This window comes from Zosterops lateralis, assembly GCF_965231275.1.
Source record: "Zosterops lateralis genome assembly, chromosome: 2".
Taxonomy (NCBI): domain Eukaryota; kingdom Metazoa; phylum Chordata; class Aves; order Passeriformes; family Zosteropidae; genus Zosterops; species Zosterops lateralis.
This window is the reverse complement of record NC_139763.1, coordinates 12,587,849-12,604,095: the sequence shown is the minus strand read 5'-3', so window position 1 is coordinate 12,604,095 and position 16,247 is coordinate 12,587,849. Positions and strand designations below refer to the sequence as shown.

General features: G+C 33.4%; 1 protein-coding gene across 1 annotated transcript in view; it reads left to right on the top strand.

The window, feature by feature from the left end:
- Window positions 1–5,665: 5,665 nt before the first annotated feature.
- Window positions 5,666–16,247, top strand: part of IL1RAPL1 (interleukin 1 receptor accessory protein like 1) — a gene marked incomplete at both ends in the record, with an annotated part of 598,003 nt that continues 587,421 nt past the window's right edge. Inside the window, one exon of the mRNA XM_083855627.1 lies at window positions 5,666–5,747. Within this exon, the coding sequence (XP_083711753.1) occupies window positions 5,666–5,747 (82 nt within the window). The remainder of the gene's footprint in view (window positions 5,748–16,247) is intronic.

Below are 16,247 nucleotides of genomic sequence, written 5' to 3'. Positions count from 1 at the left end.
CAGCTATGTGACTATTTCAGTGTGTGGTTCAGAAGGACAAGATGTTTATCTGTTTCTTCAAAAGAGGTTCCTCAAGCAAATGACAAGTTAAATTTCAGGTATCTGCAATCTGCTACAACTTAGTTGTCTCATAATAGAAAAAGCACAAATCAGAAATCTTATTCATTACATAGTCCAGAAAAAAATCCACTTAATAAAATATTTAGAAACATGTTCAGCAATCTAAATAGGGTGCAAAATATGAGTATTTGCTAGTCCATGTTCCATTCAAATACTATTGTTGACATTACTTTTTCACATAAGACTAAGAAAATAAATATTCAGCCCATATCAGGACTCTTTTTCATTGTCAAATAATTTTGAATTCTTTTATATGTTTATGTGATGCATGTTTCTTAATGAAAATGTTTGGGAAAAGTAGATTATATTTTCGTATACAGAGATACATGGAATAATAATCTTAAATTTCTCCACATAGATTTCCATGTTTACTATACCTTGTATGATGGATGGAATCGATAAAAAATATCTTTTAAAGGCAATAATGAGTACCAGATTTCATAGGAAAAGTCATAATGCAGTTGGTTGGAAACCTCTCCAAAGGCTCCACTGAATTCCTGTTCACAATGTGCCCTGCAGGACAGGTGGCATAGTGTCTTTTGGTTATCTCAGTTTAAAACATTGTCACCATTCCTTTAACCCTTTAACCCTTACTGCTTGTCTAATCATTGCGTTTTTTTGTTTGTTTTTTTTTTTTTGTTTTTTTTTTTTTGTCATGGACCACAGCATGCATGAACGTAGGAATGCTGCATGGCATGAGCTTATTGGTTTCCTGTTGCTTTTGAGTGGTTTTGCATGAGGTCTTCATAGTTTGGTTGTTGAATTTTTTTGTTTACTAGCACTCTGGAAAGGATTAATTTTATGTATTTTTGTATTTCAAACAGGTATATTTTCTTTTAGCTACCTTTTTAAGAATTCCTAGGGTTGTCTTACTGTTCTAAGTCAGCTCGTGAGAATGAATTGACACATTTATGAAATCACATTGATTCTAATTTTAGTTTCTCCTTGCATTTTAGGAATTTAAAGCTGCTTTTTTTTTTTTTTTTTTTTTTTTCTCCCCAAGATGTTTGAATTGTGTTCTGGATGTATCAAAGTGTCCTTTACACCTTATGAGACCTAATGTCTTTCTATTCAGGGATTTCTATAGAACTGCCACATAAAAACATACAATAACTGAACTGAACAGGGATTTTTGTTTGGTTTTTTTCTTGTGTATTCAGGTAGTTGTTCTTTGTAGTTCTCTTACTCATTCATAATTTACTATCACTTTCATGTCATTACTGCAGAACAGTCATGAAATATCCTGCAGATTTCAGAGGATGTTGCAATATTCTTTTGCTTTTTTCTTCTCCTTTGAAGGGCATATGATAGAGAAAGATAATTCAGCAATTTTTAACATGTATTAAAAAAAACAGTCTTCAAAGTTAGAACAGCAGCATGCGAAGAAAAATTATTTTCAAATAATAAGTCAACACACATCAGCTAGTATTTATAGGTTAAGTGACAATCAACTCCTTAAAGTTATTTTAAGGAACAGAGCCCTTGGAAAATTTCTTATTTCAGTTAAGTTTGATTCAAGTATTGGGAAAGGCCCATAATAAATATAAATAGAAATAAGGAAATCAAACTTTTCTATTTTCCTGCCTTATCTGGAACTGCCTCACTATAGTTAATTTAATGTCTGCTGAACTGTTTTGGGAAGCATGTGTCTATGTGTATGCATTTTCCTCACAGTGAGTATTTATGACAATTGAAGAGAAAAAGCATTCTTGGCATTTCCCCAAAGAATGTTAGTCTTGATATACAGCTGTATTTCTATTTCTGTCTCAACTAGAAAATCAGATACTTTCTGATGCAAATGCTATGCTGTGGCATTTTTGTGTCAAGCAGTGACACCTTCTACAGAAAAGATTTTTTTAATTATTAATATGCCCAGTTAAAATTTGTGTGCAATATATTTATGCAGAAATATTGAACATTTTTTCAGTGCTTTGGTTCATGCAAATAAACAACCTACTACTGCAAATCTGAAGTTGTGAATACTGCTTAAAGATGAAAGAACATTTCATCTTTGGTATTGTATAAAGAAAAAGCAGCCAAAAATCCCTGGTTCTAAAAGACTTTCTTAGTCAACTATTCACCCTTGGACTACAGGAGTCTTAAACCCAAAAGATATGTAAAACATGTTAAAATAGATTCAGCCTAAAAACCAGAAATTAAGTCTATAACTGCCATACATTGTCATGGCTTTTTAGTGGAAGTAACTGAAAATCAGAAAAAAAACAACCAGGAAAATTACTTTTGTAGATGTAGATGTATATGTAAGCTGTCTATCTAATTATTGCTTGGAGAAACAGCAGACTCGTTCTGCTTGTTAAAATCAGAATGTCTTAATGTTATTAAAAAAAAAAAAAAAAGAAATAAATTACAGCTAAGCAACTAGTAAAATAGTGTCTTCCTTAAAAAATTCATTGCTGAAAGAAGGCTATTACCAATTCATGAGATATCACACTCGAGTTAGTGTTAAGAATTTGGCTTCTCAAAATTATGCCTTTTATTTTGTTTTCTCGTTTAGAAGCTACCTGAATGTGTTACAGTGTCTAGGCCTCGGGCATACTCATTGCAGCAGTGAAGGCATTTTCTGTTGACTTTGGTGACTTGTTGTGAGATTCCCCTTGGGATATTCCTTTTATATTTTCCTCTGACTTGCTTATTTTGTTTTCACAACCAATTTCACAAGGGTGGCATTTTCTAGAATAGTCAATTTCCAAGGCATTCACCCAGAACAAGGGACAAGAGATGTTAAATATCTGTTTTGAATCACTCACATGAATAACCAGAGGCAGATTTTCCAACTGTCCAGACAACTTCCAGAGCCGTGAGGCACCAGCTCCAATAAACTGAGCTTTACTTCTTTGCATTTTCTTTGGTGAGTGTTTGATTTTTAAAACTTGGAGAAGACCAGGAATACTTCTCACAAGAGGGAGTGTAAACATAAGAGAAGGGTTGGAAGACTCTGGAGAGAGCCTGTGTAAGATCTGATTTGTTGCTTATATTGCTGTAAGGAAGCAGTGGCTGCTGTCGGGAGTCATCCCTCCCTTTTTTTTTTCCCTTTAGCAGTAAGTTCTTTCTGGTATTTCCAAAGACAGCAGCAGACTTTACTTTCCAGGGATTTATGACAAGTCAGGTAGGCAGTAGCCAGTTTAGCTGGTGCCTTTAAGTTAGACATGAATCTCTGACAATAAATGCGCATGAGAATGTCTTCCACCGTGATGTGTTTCAAATGCAACTCCTGCTATACTGTTGTAATAATGGTTCCCTTGTTGACTTGACAGCTTAAATTACTGATACATGCATGGAGCAAAAGAAGATTTTCATTTACTGAATATTTTCTTATTGATATTATTGTATTTACTGAGGCTTGCTTTGATAGAATCAATCTTTGTAGCTACTCCATAGGAAACTACTGTTTCTCTACACAAATATCTATAAATAGAAATAAATACATGCATACACATACATATGCAAATCTGTGTATATATTTGCACTTATTCACAGTGATCAGCAGTTATATTTGGATGTATGGTCAAAAAGAATGTGTTTGGATATGCTTTCACAGTCAGAACCTATTTGCTGGATTTGTAATTGCATAGTAAGATCCTGTGGTTCTTTGGGCAATATTTATTAGGCTCACACAGAGCAAGGAGCTGACTCTTGCTAGTACCCTGGAGACTGAAGATATCAGCTTCAGGATTTCCTGCGGCATCAGTTAGTGCAGTGACTGAGAAATGAGATTTTGATTTCAGAAAGCTTGACTAAAGTCTGCAGTAAAATGTGGCATAACGCATTGTGGTATCTACTCACTGTGCTCCTGGAAAATTAACCTTTATTGCTTGCTTCTAAATTTCTAAAGATCTGTATTATTTATAACTGCCAGTGGTCATGCTACGTTGTTAAATTTTAAACTTATCTAAAAATGTTAGCATTACACATAATTTACCTCCTAGCAATCCCATATTTCATATTTAATTCCTAAGTTGCTTAGATTTTCTGAAGTAGCATGTGGATGTGGGCAAGTGATAGTCTTTCACTAGCATGATACTAGCATGCTGAAGCTTGTTAAAGACCATGAATGAACACACACTTGTGTATTTCTCTGTGTGTACAAATATTGTTATAAAAAATAAGATATCACAGACTGTTGTCAAAATATATTATCTAACTTCCTCATCTTTATTAAATACGTAGTAATGAATGTAGTAGGTTTGTGCTAGGTTCTGGAATGTTATGAAATGTAAAGCTTTAATACAGATTATATATGAATTCATCATTTTTAAAGCAATTCTTCCCATAGTGTCCTTTTTAATACCCTGCTCTTTCTTATTTCTAACCTGTTCTCTTCTAAGATGAAGATATTCTAAGATACTGCTTTCAAAAAATATCTTGGCTACTCAGTAACCTGATTACCAATGAAAGTGCAAAAGATTCACAGTCTCTTTAGAAATCAAAACTTGTACTATGTGGTATCCTCTGAGAATTTTTTCAGTTGCTGTCCAGTGCTGTGATTAAAAGAGGTGAATATCAAAACCACATTGGTTTAGTCTGGGTCATAGTTACAATATTAAAGAACCATTGATCCCAGCCCTTTCTCATCCCCATTAGACAAGAATATTTTTGTGTAAGTTACTCTAATGAATATAGATAGGCTGCTGTCTAACTTGAATAGGCAGATTTGCCCTCCTTTCCTCTTTCTACACACTGAAATATGAGATATTAGCCCTATCAACCTATCCTGAAGAAAGTTGATAATCACCATGAGGAGATGACACCCTCTCACATATCTGAGGAATTAACAAAATGTTTAGTCCCTGCTTTTTAGTCCCAGCAGCTCATACCACTTTATACCCAGAGTAAGTAAATAAAAATGCAAATCTTTTATTCACATGTTGGAGGTGAAGGCTAAAATACAGTCTGTGCTCTGCTTATCTCCATTCTAATTAACATTCACTTCTGATCTAGTGCAGTTAATATGTTAGTTTGAACCTGCATGGGAACTTGCTCACCTAAAAGGAAGTCTCTGCTGGTTACTTAGATGTGCTCTTATTTTCCCCCTTTCTCTGTTCCTAAGAAGATGATCAGATTTTTTTTTGCAATCAGATGTTCATTTTACTGTGAATCTTCTGCTCAATTTGTGATATTAATAAATGAGAGCAAAACTAATGAAGAAGGGCGTTATTTTCTTTTTTGTGTTGGTGGGGGGAAGGTTATATGATAAAAAAAATAAATAGATGTTTCAGGAGAACTGTTACAAAGTTTTAGCAGGCACCCAATGCATTTTCAATGAGTAGACAAAGTTATACCTTAAGCTCCAGGGTTAAATGCAGTGTGTGCGTGTGTTTGTTTTATGGTGGGTTTAGTTTGCATATTTTTTAAAAATAAAGAATAAAACATTTTTAGTGCATTAAATTGCTCACAAAAACTGTATTTAGTTTGTCCATAGTGTTAGTACTATGATTGTTTACTTCAGGGTTGTTTCAGCACCAGTCTACAAAGTGTTTCTTTCTATTTTTTGGTACTCCAGGAAGCAGCCACGGAAAGACAGAAGATGAAAGCTCCTATTCCCAACTTGATTCTCTTGTATGCTACTCTGACTCAGAGCTTGAAGGTTGTAACCAAAAGGGGATCAGGTAAGTAAATCTTTATCTCTGTGGTTACAATGTGGCTTGGAAAGAAGTGCTTAGTGTTTGCAAGTATGTACCAGGATGTTGTTGTGGTGGTTTGAAATACAGTTAAGAGGATTTCAAATTCTGCAGCAAGAAGAGTTGTCAGCTTCTATATATTTTTACACTATGGTTTTGTGTGGACTTGATGAAAAACAATCTGGTATGCAATGTGAAACGAATATAACCTTTCACCTGCTGAAGGAAAGTTATTCCCAGAACTTTTTAACTTACTTAAAAGACTATGGTGCAGAATTGTATTGTATTGTCTGCAGTATTGCAGACTATGTCAGTGTTGTTGGATTAGTGGATTTATCTGTTTTACTATATACTTTTGGAAATTAAGATCAGAGAGTTTGGGTTTAAGCAACAACAAATAGATCAAAGACATTAAATTTAATAACCATGAAAAGTGAATAGCAAAATGTGTTTTTGAAAGGGATACCTAATACGTGGTTGAAGAGTTTAATTCAGCAAACAAAAATAGTTGGTATTCAGACAGTTGGGTAGTTTTGGATTCATTTTTTCTCCATCACCCTGAAATTCTAATTTTACTCTCTTTGGCTTTTCACTGGATAATGAAAAAAAATAGGATACTACTTCTGCAAGCTATCTTGCTATATTGCACTACAGAAAACTAAGTCCTTAATGAAAGCCTTAATTCTGTGTCGGTGGATTAATGAAAGTCTTAATCCCATGTTGATTGAATTAGTTTATTAGGTTTGTTGTTAGTTGTAAGTTTCCTTTTGGCATTGGAGTGTTTTAGGTAGATTTTGTTGTGCTGTTCCAGAAGTCTGTCTCTGATTTATTTTTGTCTTTCGGTTGGTAGTAGTTGTAAACTGGTGCTTGGGGAGAACACAGCTCTTTGTACATTTTTGGCAACATCTTAAATTATACCTTGCATTTTCAATGGATTATATTTGTAACAACAGAGTGAAACAGATTATGTCTCCAATATTTTAGTAGCTGGAAATATTGATGTAGGGAAGGCAAACACAGAGTACTACTACAAAATAAGGTGTTCCTTAATGAAAACCTGAGACTAAAGTGTATTTGAGGTTATTTAAACTCAAGAAAACTGAAATACACAGACTGTGTGCAGAGCAAAGGATCTGGTGATAGATCGACCTGTTTATAAAATTCTGTAGCCTAGACAGATAATGTAGATATCTTTTGAATGTGCCTGGCTAAGATTGTCCTGTTTGATTAAGATTTAATACTTGTAATCTTTAAGTCAAGGCCACTTAATCCAAATTTAGTAAAATCATTATTGACCATTTTAAAGTAAATTTTACAAAGACATCCATTTTTAAGGAACTAAAATAAAGTCCAGCTATCACCTTTTACTTGAAAGTTACAGTGATAACTTGGGGTGTCTTTGCATTTTGTTTCATAATTTTTTGACTGTATCCTCTTCATCTGATTAACCAATGCAAGGAAAAAAATGGTAAATATTCAATTTCATTTATGTTTGGAAAAGTAATATAATTGCTGTCCAGCAAAAGAAAAAAAACATGCAAAACTTTTCAAGATATATAGAATTTATTCTCATTCCGATCCTGTAGTAAAAAGGAAAAACTGTGATGGAAATCTTTGGATCATACCTTACTGTAACATGGGGCTTTGATGTTTTTGCTTGCTTCTCCTGTGTAAAGCTTCAATTAGATGTATCACCAAGGGGGCAGTTTGTCATCCTGTGTGTGCAAAGGAAAACATCTCCAGTTTACTGAAATCTCAGTAATGGTTTGGCCATGTTGCTTTGTGATTTAAGATTTGAGGAACTTGTTCAGCGCTAGGTGGAATGGAGTAGTGTGTGATGGTTCTTGGTTTGCTCTTTTTGTTGTTTGGTTTGATTTGGTTTGGCTTGGTTTAGTTTTTTTACCTCCCTTGGGTGCTCTGGTGGGTTATTTTCGTACTACTGAAGTCTTTCTACAAAGAAAACCTTATTTAACAGCACTTTTAACAAAATAAGATTGACTTGCATGTACTGTGAAAATACAGATGGTTTCCTGATATTAGTGAAACTCGTAATCAGAAGTAGGAAAAAAAAAAAAATCAACTTGGAAAGTAGAACTTAAGTTTTATGTGAACATGTTAGCCAGAGGCAAAGTGTGGTGAGGGCATGGTTTAAATCTCGTCAGTCAGTTCCACTTGTGAATGCATTTTGTGCTTGAAATGTCAACATGAAACTAAAGAAAAAGTAATATTTTCGTACTTAGTTATAGTGTAACAGTTACAAATATGGAGTTGCAGCATCCACCTTTTCGAGATGTATTGCTTTTCTTTACTTCCTTCTCTGTTATGAATTACAGGAATGTAATAAAGTTAAAGAAATTTACATTAATATGCTAAATAGTTGTTTTAATTGGGATTTATTTCTTCTAATTCACTTTTGTTGAGCCTGTTTCTGATGACCAAACATAAAAAGACAGATCTTGTGTTCTTTATTTCTTTATTAATTCAATTTATATATTTTCACATGTATTATTAATTATATTAAATATATATGATTATATATATTTAATGTTTATTTTATATATTCAGTATTTAATATTAAAAAGAGATCTGTCCTTGAAAATATGTCTTTTTCACTACTGTCAGAGTACTTAACTTCTTTTCTGTGTTTATTTATCAGCTCTGCTGAAAATATAGTGATTATTGAAAGAACGAGTTTGTCAATCTGGTAGTTATACATTTCCAACGACTTCTCTGATCTTTCAGGAACAGGAAAACTTACCTTCAGAAAGTAATTTTCTAAAATCCATAGTAGTTCTGACCATGTATTGGCTTTCAGGACTGAAATGATATCAAATAATTAGCTATATGTGAAAACAATTAGAATCAATATAGTATTCATGGTTTTGTTTGTTTGAAAGGAAGGTTAATGAAACTGTGCAATAGAAGAAATCTTAGGCTGTGCTGCATTAGATTAGATCTCTGATCATGAGAGCAATCCTTGTACAAAGCACTTAAGTGACTGAAAGGTGGTCTTTGAATCTTTGTACCACTGTGTGCTATGAATCAAGTAAATATAACAATATAGGGAATAAAGGGAACAGTGTTAATCAAATATTTATTATGTTAGCTGGAAAACATACTTTGGATCAGTTTGCTCACAGCTTTTCATCTTACCTGTTTAATACTTTATCTTGTATGATTGTCTCTATCTGACAAAAGATACTCTTTTTTTTCTCCTAGTTAATATTTTAAATAAATTCTGAACAGTTTCAAGTTACTCTGTAATATATGTTGGATTTTTTTTGTGTTGAGAGCATGTGATGCCGGTGCTTGTTACATGAGGATGGATGGGTGAGCAGTTGTAATAAAAATTCCATTACTAAATACAGATAATGCAAGAAACTTCTTCCTAATTCATGTAGGCTAAGGACTTATAAGCACATCTTAACTTCTCTTGTCAGTTTGAGTTCACCATACAACACTTACAGGTTGTAATGCCTTCTCAAGAAAGAAGGGATTCTTTGCTGTAAGCTTCCCTGTTCCAACCACGAACTTCACAGTGGACGTCATGTTTATTAACTGTGTGTTTCAAGTATTCAGTGGAGTCTCCCTGAACCACAGAGGCTTCAGAGCCTGCAGCAGCAACTGCAAAGAGGAACTTCCTTTTGTCAAATAGTAGATCTCAGCTAAGATTTGCTAAATGAGAAGTTGACTCTTGCACTACTTCTCAGCTCCTTTAAATATCTTAAAGCATCTTCCTTCATGAAACAGTTCTTGTCTGATCACAGTGATCTGCTTCATGCAAAGGAACAATAAATACTTGAAGCCTACATATTTTGATTCATTCAGCACACAGTTTTACAGGAATTGAATTAAACTTCTAAAATGTAGAAGACAATGCCTGATTCTTAGCATGAAACCAAACTACATATAAATTTACGATGTGCCTAAAAAGTTTGTAGATATATTTTTTGTGCAGTTCCATCCTTGATAGTGTTTTGAGAACTTCATGGTAATGCATTTCTAAGTGTTTTCCTTTCAGTGATTTTTCCTGAAATTATCCAGTTTCATAGTTTGAACTAAATTGTTGATTTTTTTTTTATTTTGGTCATGTGGTTTTACACTCATAGAAACCTAGATTTCTAAAAGTCTCTTCTTTACAGGTTGAATGCTATTTGATCACTTCCTTGTGCTGAACAGAGTTTTGGCTTATGAATTATTTAATATTCATCAAAGAGGAAATAGGTTAGGAAAGAAAGCCTCATGCTGATGCATATAGACTTTTTTCCCTATAATATGTATGTTAAATGAAATACTTGAACACTGCATTGCCATCTGGTGGTTTTTTCCAAGGATGCTGAATAGACAATAGAAAGAAAGATTTGGCATTTTTTTCTTTAAAAATACACCCCAAAAAACCAACAAATGTGGTAAAAGGGGAAATGTGGAAAAAAGTATGAAAAGAGATTTCAGTACATAAAACAATTATGAGCTGATCAGTATATTCAGGCAGTATTATTGTATTCACTTTTTTTACTCTAGATTGCCTAATAACAATCTGGCTGCCTTTTATCAAAGAGGTGAGAGTTTTTATTACTGCCTCTAGTTTTCTTCTTTTCTACAGACTATTTTGCATTATGAGTTAATTAATATTCTGTGTTCAGTTCTACTACTGTGAATAGAAAATTTCTAGGTTAAATTTATTCTGCAATGGAATGATTTAACTGCAAGAAAGTCTTTCCAGTGATGGGTTTTTGGGATCCTTCACATTATTGTGATGAGATTGAAGTCTAGATATGTATTTTGTCATGTAGCAGATTCCTTCTCTTTTGAATGTTTAGCAATTTTTTACCTTAGCTGTCATTACTCAGTATGGGTGGTTCTTGTTGTCATACTTGGATGAAAGATAAATATTATGAAAATAAGGTAGTAAAGACTTTGACACTGAGATGCTATTTTTGAATTTTATTTTATTTTAGTACAAGCAAAATATTAATTTTAATGAGGTGAAAATTATTCAAGATTTTTTTTTCTAGAAGTAGTAGAACTCTGAGGAGCAGACTGGAAATACATAATAAAATCTCAAGTAGTTATTCTTTAAGAACTATAAAATTATATTTTTCTAAATTATGGCCATCCATGATGTTTTAGGATTTATTGCCCATGAAATAATAAGTATATTTAAGATAATAATAACAGACATATAAAAGAGTATCTCTGAGTAAAAAGAGAGTTGCTTTTTTTTTTTTTTAACTTCTTTCTTTAGCTGGAAAAGGAACATATCTGTGCAATGCTGGCCTTAACATCAACAAAGCCAAGATTTTACACCTCATGAGGAATGTCATAATGAGAACTCAACAATGTAGTAAAAAAAAAAAAGGAATATAAGTAAGTTAAGACAGTATGAGGACACCTTGCATCTAGGAAAAGTTTTTGAATCAAGTTTATTTGTCTGTACTTAATAATTGAATTGTCACTATTTTATAGAACATATATATATATAATCCAGTTTACATGGCAAAAACACTTTGAGAAATTGCACATAATTAATTCCTGAGGCTTAGAAGAGATTTGGTACCCAGTATTTAAGTACTTGTATTTTTAATTTATGTTTTTATAATACTTCCAGGTGAGATTTGGTGTCCCAATTGTGTAGATTGTGTACATGAATAGTCCTTTTCTTCTTAGTATCTCCCTTTCAGTAATTCCATTCTGTTTTTTATTCTGACTGTATTTTGGTTGCCTAAGTATTTTCCTTTTGGCTTCTTGTCAAAAGGTAATTAGATGATGGATGTTATATTAGATCTGGTATGCACTGAATAGTAATAAGAAGATTCAAAATAAATTAATATACCTGTTGTTCTTTTTTCTTATACCGTTTATAAGCAGAACACTCACGTATACCATACTCCAGGTACTGTGAGCTTGGAGGAAAGCAATTACAGCAATTAAAGGATATGCTTCTTGTAAACCATAGGAGTTTATGTCGATTGATATTAATGGCTCCTAGCTGTTGTTTTCACTCTGTTACAGAATGTTAGTTTCCCATTATTAATTGATGAGACTTGTGGCTTGTTGTGTGGTTATGCAGAACCTGAAATAATATTTAGAGTTTATGTCTATTTGATGTACAAGATTAACTTCCGAGAGCAATGACTTTTTAAACTGGAACAATCAAGACTACTGTTATTACTATGAAAACTTTTTATGTATCTCTCTGTTTAGAGATAAGAAGAAAAAACATAGGGAGTATCAGTCCTAAGCAAATATGTGTGTACCTTTCTTATTGCACTGGGGAACAGAATTATTTTTGCATCATGACCTGATTAAGAAGTGAACCTTGCTTCTTATGAGGATTGTTTCGAAAAACTCATTTTGAATTGGCACATAAATATGCAACCTAATTTACAGTTATAGCTGTGGGGCTGAATGGGGAAAAGTCTATGAAATATTTTTCTTTTCAACGGAGAAGAGATGAAAAGATGAGGCTGAATCTTTACAGTTAAAAACACAATACAGATAAACAGAAATCCTTGTTTCATTCTCAGGCAACTTTCTTATATTGTGATCTATGAATTCATTCCTTATTGACTTTATTAACACTAATATTGTACAGGTTTTTATCCTAAGTATAAAAGATGCTTTAATTTTCTTTTTGCATCAGTTTTTTTTTTTTTAATCTAAAGATGTTATTCCTCACCATTTAAATGTGTAGTAGAAATCACTGTTTAATTTTTAATGTTACAACTTCCTCTTCATAGTTGAAGGATTAATTAACTGAGTGTATCCACTTTCTTGGATTTTTTCTAATTACTCTGCAAGATATAGTTGTATGTCAGCAGAGGAGGGAGTTTCTTGCTTTCGTACTTGCACATTTCTTTAAATGATAGAAAACCTTCTAAAGCAATACAGTAATGGGGTCAGCTGAGATGAATTTCTTATGCCGGCTGGGAGAGAGGCCAGGATGATCTAGAGATGCAAGGACTGTGTAAATGCTCTGCCTCTTTCCTCAACACTTGCACTCCTTTTCCTGAACTTCTGCACTCTTTGTCTCTCGGGGAGAATTGTGAGGCCTTCTGTAATTAATATAACCCACAGAATATTTTTACATCTTGCTATTACTACATGGCACCAGGATGTCAGAAGAGCAATTAGTGTCCTTTAGCACCTTATTTAGACATGAAAAGTATGCATATCTCCATCCTGCAGCAATTCTGACAAAGCCATTTACACCAATTTTGGTATGATCCTCAACTTCTTTCTCAGTTTATGAAGGTAAACCTTCATTTGATTATTGTTAGGTGAAAAGCATGACTTGCTGTTTGTGAATCAAGAGGTACTGGAAGAAAGTAGAGTGAAGAATCAACTTATTTAGTAAATTTCTGCATATTCAGCAAGTTGGGGAGTTCCTTTAGAATATGGGTTTAAACCTGAGGTGTGTTTTTTTTTCTGTTTGCTTGTTTATGTCAACGGTATATGGAAAGCATTAGATTTTTTAAAAAAGAATAATCTTTTACAATATTGCATATTTATTTAGCTACTGAATATTTTATGTGTTGTATTACTGTGAAGTAATTTTCAATGTACAATTTGCACTTGAAGAATGCTGAATAACCATGTTGCTGAAAGAGCACCAAGTTTTGCTAGTTACCTGTGCTTGCCCATGGGGATGGTTTGGCTCCAATGGTCTCTACTCTGCTTTTACAAGGATGCTATTCAGTATGTCAGATAAACAGCAGATATGAGGATCGTGTACCAAGGGGTGGCAGGGAAGCTATACTGTAAAGAAATAAATATAATTCTGTTCTACTGGAGGATGGGGCAGTAAGGAATGATTACATCTCAAGCATAAATCCTTTGTGACACATTACTTATTTTGGAGATGCTATGAAAGCAGTAACTGTTACTTGTCCTGTGAGCATTTATGAGCAGGATGGCTGGCATTTTAAAAATAGTTATATGACCTTTTGTTGTTTCTAGGATCATCCTGATACTTTTCAGAGTCCTGGGAGATTGTAAATGATACCACAGTATGTGAAAGGACTGTCTGTGTTTTGGCAAAGGGTCAATGTTAGAGAGTGTGCAATATATATTAAGAAATGACTAATGATAGGAAAGGAGACAAAACAAAATTTGAAGCCAAAAGGACAGTAATAGATATTCTTACATAGTTCAGTCATTGAGTTTTAGTAGCTGCTTAGGATGACTCTTTTCTTCCACAGTCCCTATTTTCCCTGGGCAACAGTTAGGGGTTGTTTTACTGATTGGCATCTGTTGGCAGAGAGCCTAAAAGACTTAAAAGAGCTGGTGACCTTTGATCAGAAATCACTGTTGCAGAAGATTTATTTATTTGAATATTATCCTGTCAATTTTATGTAGAATAATGACTGTGGAAAATAAGAAGGCAAAAAACCCCTCAAGGACAAGTAATGGCCATCTGATGTATTCATCTTTTTTTTTCCAAGCGTACTCAGTAGTGAAAATTATTAAAATATAAAAATAATACCAATGAAAATAAGTTCTGCCCATTAGAATATAATTTGTTGTTATACTTAAAGAAAATTAAAATTGATGAAATCTGTCCTATTAAAATACTTCCTGACTTCCTCTTCCTGAAAGCTGGAGGGACAAAGTGCTATAAGTGCTATATATGCAGATCTTCAGGAACCAATTTAGCATGAAAAGAAGAAGTTGTCCTGTGGATTGCAATACTGAATTCTTCAGACATTCTTGCTCAGACTTGTTTCAGCTGTTATGGTCTTTACCTCAAAAGCAGGATACACAAGGTCTTGTAGTATTTGTAGTTTTTAAATTTTTTTTTCAAAGTGTGTTTTTTTGTTTTTGTGGGGTTTTTTAGGTTTTTTGGTGGTTTTTTTTTTTTTTTCAATTATAAGGAGAATTATCGGACTGTTGTAATGGTAAATTACAAGACAGTTATGTTAATTGAGAGGTAAGTGCTCCTGTAATTTCATCCCCTTGCTCTGAAGGCATAACTCCTTTCAGGAAACTGTTGGTTGTACACATGCAAAGCATACAATTATGTTGAAGTGATCTGAAAATTCATTTAGTGGATTAGTCCATTCCACAAATGACTCTTTTTAATCCTTGACAAAAAGGAGCAGTTTTTACTCTCTTGAAAATAACAGCAACATAAATGGCTTGGTCAGACCAAAAGAGAGCAGCCAGCAGTAAACCTGTTGTTAATACTATATTTTTTTAAGTACAAGGTAGACTTGTCTTAAATTCCAAATTTTCTGCTGAATGCCATTGGTGGTATAACCCAGAGTGAACTTTGAGGCCGAAACACAGAGACAGGGAAGAAAAATTCAAAATCCCTAAATGTGTATTTAGAGATACCTGTGCTGTGGGGGAAGGCTGGACTCCTTCCTGCAGATCATGGAGCTTATGGAGATGCTGTTAAGCTTTCACACAGGTGATTTCTGGGGAGCAGCACAGCAAAAGAGGAGGGAAAACATGGAACAATAGTGTTAACCTCTGAGCTCCTTCTAATCAAACAGCATGAGCCAGGTCTGAGAAAGAGTCAAGCTGCCATTTCTGGAAGTCACTAATTCATAGCTCATGGGTTCTCAAGGGTCAGGCCAACATGGACACCAGTCAGTGCATTGTTTTCCTTCTGATGACTGTGCCAGGCACTTCACACACTGCAAAAAAACCCACTTTTTTGTATTGTATTTTTTGTATTTTGCCATTGGCAGTGTTTTAAATGCAATTTATATTTTTGTTACTTGAGAGACAAAAAAAAATTAAATTTCGTATTTTTCTAGGAAATTGAATGTCAGTAGCAAGGCATTCTAGTTCAGTAATAAACATTTTTTGAAACAATTATTCAGCAGAAATGCTTGCTGGTATAAATTTACAAATATACACACTTTCTTTTTTTTAGTGAACTACTTGCTGTGAATTTTTAGCAAAATGGGCTATTAATGGATGAAGCAGGAAGCATAAAATTAGAGAAAGTCTGAAAAAACCCATGGCAAACTATTTTTGTCAGAAAATACATTTCTTTTGTGAGAAGTAGCTCTCATGTCAAGGAGAGAAGGAACAAATCACTTCTGGTGATTAGGAATGGTAAAATAGGATGGCTTATATTTTTCTAATTATAATATTTTTTCTCTATACATTTGAAATATATATCATAAAACCCATTTAAAATAAATATAAGATTTGAGTTTATGGAAATCACTTCTTTTTCTCAAATTTTCAAAGTAAACAGATTTATGACAAACATATTAATAAATTAATAAATTTTATTGGTTCACTTGAAATAACCACTGTTATTGTTATCTGAACTTTTTTCTTATAATTCATAGTCAAATTATTATAAGTTTGTGCAATGAAATAATGAGATGTAGCAAAAACCAGTTTGAACAGTTTTAACAACCGAAAACCTTATCACTAAGAGTTTGCTCAACAGCACACCAAAATGCAAGGTCATTCATTGCCCACTAATTGCACACACACACAAACACACACCCCCCCAAAAAAAAC